The sequence below is a fragment of the Pieris rapae genome, chromosome 10 (assembly GCF_905147795.1).
Source record: "Pieris rapae chromosome 10, ilPieRapa1.1, whole genome shotgun sequence".
NCBI lineage: Eukaryota > Metazoa > Arthropoda > Insecta > Lepidoptera > Pieridae > Pieris > Pieris rapae.
Window position 1 is genome coordinate 2,255,960 of NC_059518.1, and position 11,634 is coordinate 2,267,593.

General features: G+C 36.9%; 1 protein-coding gene across 3 annotated transcripts in view; it reads left to right on the forward strand.

Annotated features, from left to right (window-relative positions):
* LOC111000143 (ankyrin repeat and fibronectin type-III domain-containing protein 1) overlaps nucleotides 1-9,621 on the forward strand; it is a 114,492-nt gene extending 104,871 nt beyond the window's left edge. For all 3 annotated transcript variants that reach the window (XM_045629791.1, XM_045629793.1, XM_045629792.1), the window contains 7 exons: nucleotides 73-253; nucleotides 1,200-1,351; nucleotides 2,746-2,949; nucleotides 3,577-4,265; nucleotides 4,973-5,118; nucleotides 5,778-7,280; nucleotides 8,276-9,621. In XM_045629791.1, the coding sequence (XP_045485747.1) occupies nucleotides 73-253; nucleotides 1,200-1,351; nucleotides 2,746-2,949; nucleotides 3,577-4,265; nucleotides 4,973-5,118; nucleotides 5,778-7,280; nucleotides 8,276-8,411 (3,011 nt within the window). In that variant the 3' untranslated portion in view covers nucleotides 8,412-9,621. The remainder of the gene's footprint in view (nucleotides 1-72; nucleotides 254-1,199; nucleotides 1,352-2,745; nucleotides 2,950-3,576; nucleotides 4,266-4,972; nucleotides 5,119-5,777; nucleotides 7,281-8,275) is intronic.
* Nucleotides 9,622-11,634: the final 2,013 nt, after the last annotated feature.

The window sequence follows — 11,634 nt, forward strand, 5'->3', positions numbered from 1 at the left end:
ACAGCCCAGAAAAGAGAACGATAAAAATTGTGGCTTCTTTATAAATGCACTATAACGAAGAAAAAATTTCAGTCAAAACACCAGAAACACTTGGGGCACACTTAAGAAAACTGTGCCGAGAAGCCGAGTCTCGTCTACGCGAGGTAGGCGGTACTCGCGAGCCTCTACCACCCACTACTACAGGTTGCGCAGGCACTGCTTCCGAAAGGGATAAGCAGTTGCAACACTGGGACAGACGACATAGGACACTGAAGTAAGTATACAGTTTAAACAGCCATAAAAGTACCAGTCATAGTAGCGCATGTGCATACATAAGTCTCTACTGAGCCCTTATTATGTTTAACCTTAAAATGTAAAATACTGTTTATCTTTTTATTCTTCCAACACACAAATATATAGTATTAAGATGAGAACTTGGAGCCTGCTAGATAGAATTGGTGACTCCAAGGCTGGTATTCCTGGCTCAATAAGTACCGCAATACACCGAGGTACCAGAATTAAAAGTACACTGCCAATGGGACCAAACTTTTTTTTATTTCTAATTTTCTATTTATCATTTTATTATTATTGTTATTATTACTATGTAAATGTAATCTGTATTTGTAGTAGTGTAGTAGTAGGATTGAAAAATTAAACCATATTAAAATCTTTTCTAATCTTAATGTAGGCTTGATTATCGTTAAAAAAATAATTTTATTAAAAATATATAACATCTTTGCTATAATTTATTCTGTTGTTTTCTTATGGTAAATCGTAAAGTATACAGATGAAATGACCCTCTAAATATCTTACGCAAACACTTGATACATTCCCCGTTTTCTTGGAAAGCCTTTTAAAATTAGAATAGTGTAGAAGATATAGCCTGGATACTAATATCGCGAACCAGAGAACTGGTTGTCATCAATAAGGTGAAAGGCAAAAGGTCGAATGTCAAATCGCCAACCCGCTGGTGAGACCAATTTACGACCCTGATGGGTCTCCCCATAAGAGTACTAAGGGAAGCTGTAAACCGAAAAAAGTGGAGAGATACTACTGGCAGGGCATTTCAGTGACACGATTGAAGAATACGTTGAGAAAGAGTACGGGCTTTCTAAATAATTGAAAAAAGCCCGTTTATTTCTATACAGATGTACGGTTTAAATATAATTATATTCTATTATATTAGAACACTTAAGCTATGTAGTAATTAATATTTCCAGGCGTCTAACATCTGGCTGGAGTTCCGTTCGTACAGCGGGATCATTACCCCCTCCAGGTGTGGAAGTGTGTGGGCCGCACGCTGTTTGCGTACGCGTACCGGCTTTACGTGACGCAAGGCACGCAAATTCACCTATTCTCACCAAATATAAAGGTATGCGCATTATGTCAAAGGCAAAAATTATTTATTGATATAGATAACACAATGTAAACATTAAATGCTTCTAATTGTAAAATTGTAAATTTACTGCTAGTTCTCAAATCAAGGGCGTAGAACTGAAGAGAAGAACTGACAATAAACTCTCCGGCACTCTTTTTAATCGCCAAGTTTTTTTTACACAACGTTTGTAAGGAGCTGTGTTCATGTTCCACATAGCATCTTAAGTAATAAATAAAATAAGTTAAAAACAAAGATTTGGCTCAGATCGTCAAAGATTCTCTATCAACAGGAGGCATGGTGAAATAGGAGCATGTTACATTCTCGTGGGAACAACATGCAAATACATAGTCGAAGTAGTCTATAAAAAACTTAGAGAGTTTTGTATGTAGGTGCTGTAACCTACATTATGTGATATAATATGTTTCATTATTATTTTTCTTTTTAGCTTTTGATTCTTGAGTCTAAGGAGTGTATATCTCAATTGAAATCAGTGCCGTTAGAATCTTTTTAAAACTTGGTCTGTTTCACGATCATTTGTCAATATAAGGTGCACAGGAGGGGATCGAACCTACGACCTTAGGGGTAACAGTCGCTCCCTGAAGCGAAAACTGCTGCGTATCTCAATTAGTATCTCTTCGGAAATACTTTGATTTCAGAAAATAGATTGACAGCTTTTCAGCCTTCAAATTAGATTTATATTTTTGAAGTGAAAACTTCTTTAGCGGAGTTGTACACTTTTTTGGAATGGGTAAAAAATGTTAAGCTCGCGACATGACACGTGACCTGATCGAAAATTCGTAAGACGGAGAGAGAGACAGCTGGCGCGGCGTATTTAATGTAATATAAAATGTCATGTTTGTGTATGATAGCGCAATAAATAAATATTGTATTCTACCATATAAATGATAGTAGTTTTAGGGCCTGTTTCACAATGTATGGATAAAGTGCCAAATAGCTATGCAACACATAAATTATTCGAAAGATAAAAGTTCCAAATAAGATACTTCGCATTTCATGACGTATAGCGCTATCTGACAGTCGTGAAACGCAAAAATACTGTTTATCCTACAAATAAGTAACAAATACCTTATTTGGAACTTGTCCGGACATTGTGAAACAGGCCCTTATACTGATAATTAAAGCGATTCGTGCAAAATGATTCCCTAACCATTTCAAAATATCAAAAATGCATAACGTAATATACGTTTTCACTTCTGCCCGTACTCCCAGTATGCAACCCGTCGGTTTCTTATATATTTTTTCCGTTGATATTTGACACGATAGGTTAATTGGATTTTTGAATAATATATTTATTAAAATATAATAATTATTAAAATATAATAATTATTAAATAAATATTATATATTAAATAATTATTATATTTACAGTGGAATGGTCATCGCGCAGTGACTTCTCGAACGTATGTGGCACGCGTGAAGTTAGCGCGTGTACGCTAAGCGGTACGGGGGCTGGACGCGTGCTAATTTCAGGGCTGACTCGGGGCCGTCGGTATTACTTTCGAGTGGCTGCTGGAAACTTAAGAGGCTGGAGTGACCCAACCGTATCGTTACCACGCAGCGTCGTACCAAGTAGTCAGTATTTTCATTATTAAGTACATATTAATTTATATAAGTAAATATGTGTGTGTGTGTGTGTGTGAAGCAGTGCCAACCTTATTGTTTGTTGAACTTTTTTTTTTAAATCAACAAAAAACAGTACAGTCCAATTATAAAGTTTATGTGTAGTATATGTAGTAATTATAAATACAATTTATATTAATTCCTAACGCCACGGAGATGTAATGATTTTTGATACATGTTTTTGTGCCTTCTATAACAGCTAGATTAATGATAGAGGGACTAACGTTAGAGACAATTGTATAGAATAAATATAAGAATTACTTGAATACAAATTGTAAATTTACGCTCTCACATTTAAAAGGTCTCTCAGGTTGACTAAAATACTGAGGACGTGAAATAATAGTTTACGCCGGCAACACACTTGCGACCCTTCTGGCAAAGCTGCGGTATCATTTAAAATGATGAGCCTCCTGCCCGTTTGCCTGCTATTACATAAGAAAAAACAAAAAAAAACGACATTATTTCTGACAAAAACCTACCGTCGAAATTTATCATAACTCCTGTATGAAAACCATATTGGAGTCATATATAGTGCTATCAGAATCCGCTGATTGTATATCCTATATCAATGTCATACAGGTTGGCGCGATGTGTCATCACCAGTGTCGCGAGGAGAGACGGGAAAAACAGACGAACAGCTAGACGCGGTGGCAACAGCCTGCGCCAACGCCCGTCGAACACCTGGAGGTGCTGGAACAGCTGCCCTAACAGCTGGTGGAGTTGCTGCCGCTCGGGCGCGAAAGAACACCATCCGACAATTATTCACCGGCAGCAAGTTCCACAAAAACCTCAGAAGAGGCGTATACCTGGCTTGCGTGGTGTACCAGGAGGAACGTGTATTGGTCACAAGCGAAGAGTTCATCCCAGTAGTGGAAGTGGACGAAACAGGCCCAGCCGCGTTGGGCAGCGAACTCCACTGGCTAATGAAGGTCTCCTGCGCCTGGCCAGATGTGAAATCCCTAAGAACAGACCTGCAGAAGCACCCGTCACCGTCTCTCCACTTCCGTAGAAGACTTCTGGCGGCGGTAGCACACATGCAGGCGGCGCTATCTTTGATGGATCTCGGTCAAGTGTATCCAACGCCTTTGCGTGATGCGGCTGGGACGTTGGTGATTTCGCTCGTGAGTGCTGCGAGGGCTGGGAAACCTCCAGCTCTTAATTCCCGATGGGTGGCGCTGCATAAGCTACGGCGGCGCGGTCTCGGAGACGATAATACCATTGCTGATCTGCTGCTAGGATCGCTGCATGATCAGATACGGTATCATCAGGTAATTTTTGACCGACTTTAATAATAAGTATGATAATGTTGGATTTGATAATACTAGATCCTTATCAATTAGGTATTAGGTCATCCAAGTTTCATTAAAATCAGTTCAGTAGTTTAGTAATATATAATATAAGTCCTGGGTGAAAGTTTAAAGGTTGGTGGACTTAGTTTCTGCACTAAGCTTGTATCTCCTGTTCGTTTTGTAAATGTAATTCTCTATTTGCCATTCTTGAATTTGTAAGATTAGCTTTTTAGTTTTAGTTAGTTAATATAATATATATAGTTATTAATAGATTAAGGTTCTATATATTAAAATAAATTTATTTTGTTTTTTATATAACTTCTGGTCATGCACTTCTTGCACCCATCATTTTTTTTTATTTATTTCTTTTCTTACTAGGGTTGCCTGGAAGAGATCGCTTGTTAGCGATAAGGCCGCCCGTTGCATCCCTTGTAATTTATATATATTGTGTTATTTGTTTTTAGCAACGAAGTGTAAATAAATAAATAAATAAAATAAATAAGACTCTCGCTAGGCCAGCCTAGGTCCTGCCAGAAGCATAGAAGTCCCCTGAGCACTTCACAGGTTTATTGCTCCGAGGATTTCTGCTTGTTGTTTAGCCTCTGCACATGGGCCATCGGGCATCTATCGCGAAGAAAAATAATAATAGTTTTTGTACTTGAATTAATTATTTAAAATATTTCCAGGTGTCAAGGGCTGCCCTCCCACGGGGTTTATACGTAGGTTACTTAAAACTCCAAGCGTCGGTAGACGAAGTACGAGTGGTGGTTTCTGCGAATGCTCCCAATGTGCCGCCGCACACACGCCTTCGGGACAACCCTCACGTTTCTGCGTATGTACTCTTTTTTGCCAATTTTCTCTTAACTTAGGTCCACGTTTTAATTCGTATTTCATGTTTTAGGGACGTAATTTGGAACGTCAATCAAACTTAAATCTAGTTTTAAGGGCCGTAAAGTTTTGATGTTTGACAAATGACAGCGCTCGAGACGAGATAGTCACTTGTGATACTAATTAGAATGTACCACTTTTATTAAAAAGATTTTTTTACACACTCGTGCTTTCTCTTAACCAACTATCAAAAAATGTCTATTAAAAAGAAAAAAACAACCATGAAGGTTTTACTAAAAATATCATTGAAGTTTTTATGATTCATGCAAATATTTCTTCAAAGACGCTACCAATTTGTTTTAATATCAGATTTAGTGATTGGATTCTATGAGTTAGTTTAAGTTTCTTTTCATTTCATATTCTTTTGCCCCTGCCTACCCCGAATGGGTGAAGAAAAAAAATGTCTGCTTATATTCTTTTTACGGTTGGCGCCATTTTCCAAAAATGTTCCTACTAGTTGAGTTGGCAATGACGATATGGTCAACTGTCGAAAATAGGAAAAAAATATAGCTTACGTTAGTCCTGTATTTTAAGTGGTCCAAAAGTGTTTGTGTGGAAAAAGAGATATCTTTCGTTTCCATAATTTATTTTTTTATTTTTCAGAGAAGAATGGCAATACCTCAAGTCTCAATCGGGCAGAACGGACGACAACAAGTCCGTAAGCAACATGTCAGTGAGCAGCGAACAGCCATCGGAATGCCAAGAAATGTTCCTACAACAAGTTTCGGCTGGCGCAAAGCGACTTTTCCGTGATATGGAACTACCCGCAGATAGTACCAAAGACCATCGCTTCTATGACCTAGAGGTCGTTGAACTCAGCGGTGACGTCAGCTTCGTCATGCTATGCCCGCCCCCAGGACGCGCCTGCTGTGTCCCAGGCCAACGAGAAATGCTCCTTCAACGCGCCGGCCTCCTGAGCCTACCCGTTCAAGCCTTCGAAATGATCCACCTGCAAACCTACCGACCCCACCTGCTAGCAAAGTTCTGCCGGCTCAGCTGTCTTCTAGAACTGGACGTAGCCCTCGCAGCACATTCACATAGGGAAGCCTTCTCCTGCGACGAACTAAACACCGCCAAAGAAAGACTGACGAAGCTCGAAGATCTGCAGAACGATCTCAACACTGTATGGAAAACGGAACGTTGGTTGATGGATCTCATTGGCTTTGCGAGAGACAAGAGCGGCCCCGCCGGGGTCCTCCTCGAACACATTCTAGATAAGAGCTCGACCACCGATGGAGAAAAGGATGTCAACCTCAAAATTGATCTGCTGCAGATTCCGGCTAGAGATGGAAAGATCAATAAGACAAGTCCTGGAAGAGGTTCCTGGCCTGGACCGGGCGGAAGCGGTCCCACAACGCTACATCCGGAATTCAGCAAATCCGAGCAACAGCTCAGCGTCGCACCTCGCCAACCGTCTGCGTCTACGTTAAACCTGAGCTCGAACTACTTAAATGAGAGTCAGTTTAAGAGAAAAGGCAGTGGAGACTCGCAAATGACGCAATCAAGCAATTACATGAGCGGCGGTTCTCAATTCGATATAAAGTCATCAGGGTCCAGTCTGAATGGCCGATTGCCGCCTTCACGAAGCGAGGACACGTTAGTCCTGCACAATGATGCAAAGCCACAGCCTCGGCCTCACAGCATATCGGCGAGTCTACCTTCAGCCAGTCCTTTGTTGTCTAGAGGTCTTGGTGCCACCAGCATGGTCAGCGTTCGCGGCAACGAATCCGCCCAGAGCCTATCCAGTGACTCGGATTGTCACAGCTGTCCCAAACTGCGCGTGACGGCATCAGAGAGCATGGCTAGCTTGAATGCGGAGGATACAAAAAAACTGCCAGAGACAAAAGAGGATAATCAGGAGAATGAGGAAGAGAATAGGGAGCAGAGTGAGGGTGGCATTTTGCAGGTGTTCGCGGCGTACGAAACAGGATTGGCAGCTGGAACGTCGTTGAAGCTTCATGTCACAGCTCGAACAACGGCGAGAGAAGTTATAGAGTTGGTGGTGAAGCAACTCAATATGGCGGCCTTGCTTCGAGCTCGCCGTGGCCCGCTCTATCCACCCCACAGACTGCCTGACTTCTGTCTTGTCGCTGTTATTGGTGCTAGGTATTGTTTTTTTTAATAGATACATACATACACAATAATCTATATGTTTCAGACAACTAGCTAAATTAGCCGTTCAATTAACAGCCTAGCCGTTTCACTAACGGTCTGAAATATGTTCAGCCAGTTGATCAAACAGCTAGGCAGATGGCGTTTCATTACTGGCCTAGCCTGTTAATTTAAATTTAGCTCCACTTTCTGCCACTATTAAACTAGAAACGAAACTATTCTGTCAATATGGCGCCGGTAAGCCACTACTTTGATCTGGTGTTTTCCAAAGTTTCATAAAAAAACAACAAGTACAATGAAAAAGACAATAATAAGATGAATTTGACTCAAGCATTTTAATTTCAAAAGAAATCATTTTTTATGTCATATGTTTCAACTTTATTATTTCTGCCAAATAATGACTCAATATTACAACTGGACTAAGCATTAGCCAGCCAGTTTATTAAAAGTTGTAACAAATGCTACGGCTAAATATCTTTGAGGCCGCTAGTTAAACGGCGCCGTTTAGTTAAAAGGCTAGGCTGTTAATTGAACGTCTAATCAAGCCAGTTGGATGCGGCGATGTATTATATCATGTAATTTAACAACCTACACCCTTTTACACATTTTTAATATGATATTTTTAATTGAATCAATCTTAATTTTTAATGTCGTTATATTATATTATTGAATCAAATATACTGACACAAGCACTCTTTATAATTTAGTTTTTGAATAAATAATAATAATAATCATTTTCAAAAGTATATTTTATAACAATATATATACCTTCATTTTATTTAAGATTCGAGATTTTTTTAAAGAAAAACATACCTTTCATCTAAGATAAGGTTTATACCGTGTTATAAACTATCTTGTTAATTCTAAATCATGAATTAATCAAGATTTAGAATGAATCAAGATCAAATGAGTTTTTTATTCTGGTTCCAGTCCCCCAATATTAAAAAAGGTATTTAAAATAAAAATTAAATTAATTTTTATTTCCTCAGAGAACGGTGTTTGCGGGACGACTTCAGGCCCCTACAACTACAAAACCCTTGGCGTCGTGGACGGCTTTATGTACGACTAAAACACGACGTACTTGCTGCGCTCACGCATAGTGCAAACCAGCCAGCGTACATTTAAATTCCAAGAGCAATATAAAAAATGTCTTCATTATTTTTTTTATAAAGTTTCCCTTCTATTTTACATACAGTGATATATGAAAATTAAAAGGGAAGCCATGTATGTTCAAAAATATTAGTTGTTTGAAATAATTTGCTCAAAATTCACCGTCGATGCTCAATTTCAGTTGATAAAATGTTCATCAGTTAAATAAAATTGCTGTCTAATATAATTCCAAAGATAATAGAGAATTAGCGTAAATTATATAATTAATATTTTAGACTAAATAGAATTATAGTCTATATTAATTAACCTATAGAGAATAGAGGTGGATAAAAGCGCGGGAAAACATGGTAACCCTGTAAGGGTTGCTCTATGGTCGTTTACGTAATTTGTCAACGTGTAAAAAAGTATTATAGACTCAGAGTGAGAAAATAACACCATTTTATCTTAATTATATGTCGTGTCCATTATATAGGAATAATCGTCCATATATTTTATTATGTGATAATGGAAAATCTTTGATTTACCCCAACCCACCTGCAATCATTCAATTGTAACGTTATTTAAAGATTTTACATTTAATATTAAAATATATCGTCTATATCACAGGGTTGGATATTATTTATCAACACATCTGCTATTTTATATACATATGATAAAATTATAAGAAATTCGTAAATTTATTATTTGAATTGCTCTAGAAATATTTATATTTTATGAATTAAATATAAAATTCTTTTTTATATTACTAATTGACGGAATTTAATTTATAACCTGAACTTCTAAATCAAATCACTATACCCAACTGAATATGACTAAATATTTAATTTGTTTGAGAATTGTTTTCCAATAAATTATATAAAAAATCGATTAAACGGTAAAGTATAGTTTTTTGTACAAAACTGTTTTAAAAGATCTGAATGTTTATTTACACAATGTACATAATATTATGTGATACTTTTATTATCAAGTCATCGAATAGGTATCGTAAAAAACCTTAATACAAAATGTTTGATAAAACTAATTTGCTTAAGATTTATTTTAGTTAATATAGTAAAATGAAATTTTATCAACGATTCGAGCCATACTTAGATCGCAATTAATTATTACGCCTAAGTAAATGTCTTATGAACTTGTTATTATAAAATATGTGTATTATTTTAATATTATGAGTATTCAGCAAATGCTATGTATATTAGTCTAGAGGAGTGGAAGAAATGCACAGAAATAAATGTATTAAAATAAAAAGTTTTATTTTTATTTTCATCCTACTAATAAATTATTATACTTGACATTAATTAAATAATAAACCCCGAACTAATGACGTAGCTCGTCATCCTCAGGCCTACTACAGTCATAATATTTTGATTGTGCCTCAATCACAATCTTTTAACGGAATAAAGAGAGATAGGTATGTCTTTCCTTGAAAGATAATGTTATATAATGTAAACTAGTATAATATATTTTAATAAAATATAGTATAGATTCAACTATTACAAAAAACAGACACCAAGGAAATTTACGTTCTAAGGTCGATTTCAGTTCATAAATGTAATTAATTGTCCGACGTAGTTTGTACACTTATTGTGTAAATTAATAGGCGTGAATTAAATTCTGGTAACTGGCAATGTTAATTTCTGACCAATTCTCTTAAACCTGTATATAGGCCAAACATAAACAATTGGTTGGCAATGAAAACAAGTAGATTTTTTCAGTTTATTAATTAAATAAAATTACAAATAAAAAAACCTGATAACGACTGTGACCGCTTGCCAAAATCACAGCACAGAATAGGTTCCCACACTACTGCTAAGACTATTTTAAGCTTCTGATGTTTTTTACTGGTTATTTAAGAGGAAGACAGGTTCCCTGAATCACTCAATTGGATTGAATTCAGGTCTTCAAACTGACTTTCCATGTACGCTTTCGCGCCGCCAAAATGATACGGGCGAGAATTTTCGTCCATAAAAATGAAACCTAATCAACTTCTTCCATTTCCGCTTCTAAATAGTTGTTCCAATGACCGTAAGTATACTGTCTAAGATCCCGGTTTTATCACTTGTCTTCAATATTCGTACTTTTAGCACTTCGATGATTACTCGGGATCGACCACCACTCGACTACACTTGCTCTGAAATAGCATTCTGATAACGAGTGTAACTTATTACGAAGATAAACGAAAATTAACAGAAATACACGAAAATAAACGAAAATAAACGAAGATAAACGAAGATACACGAAGATAAACGAAAACAAACGAAAATACACTAGAATAAACGAAAATAAACGAAATAAATTTAGCGACTTCAAAAACCAATTGGTTTGAAGATTGTTCCGGCAGTAACTTGAGTTCTGCAGCATATTGAGCATAAACAATACCATACGCAGAGAGCATGTTGAAATGTTATCTCTTACCAGATAGCAGTTTTGACTCCCACAAGCGTGGTTTTATCTGAAACACTTTCAAATGGCTGTACAAATCATAACTCCTTGTTTTTATAGTTACCAATTTAAATTATTCAAATAGCCTGTAAGATCGACCAGAAATGCTAAGTCACATCTCCATTTTGGTTCACTTAATTCATTGGTTCAGTGGTTTACACTTTATTTTCATTTCTTGATGAACTAATTTTTTCATAATCAATTTCAGGACACAAAATACCGCAAACTTCTAACACACAATCCTTGATAAATTCTCGTTTGGCCTTTGCCAATTTTGAGAAAAGTATAAAAGTAGCTTTCACAACATTATCAAGTTGTGTTCTGTTTACGAAACATTCTGTTCATAAATGTCTTGTCAGTGAGTGCAGCGTAGAATGCTTAGTTGAATTCTTTCATTACACAGAAAACGTATAGGCTTATTTTTTATTTTTTTATTATTCGAGGTGGAAATGCACCTGCACCCCTGCCCTAAAAAGTTGCAGGGGTATGTGGGCCTCGACCCACACCAAAATATCTGCTATTCAGAGACACAACAACATGAACAATACGCACTAAAAACACCTCGACTACAATGGAATTATTTTTTATATTGCACAATGGTGCAAGATAAAAAAAATTCTTCAGTCCATTTTTATTGAAACTGGCGACCCTCTGTATCTACTTTTCGTTTCCACCAGATATCATTTTTGTTACTTTTTGTTCAATAAACTTAATAACAACTATAGTTAGTACCACTAAAGATGTACACAAAATCACAAAGCAAGTTGATGGCTCGGGCAATACGCTAGTATATCACTTG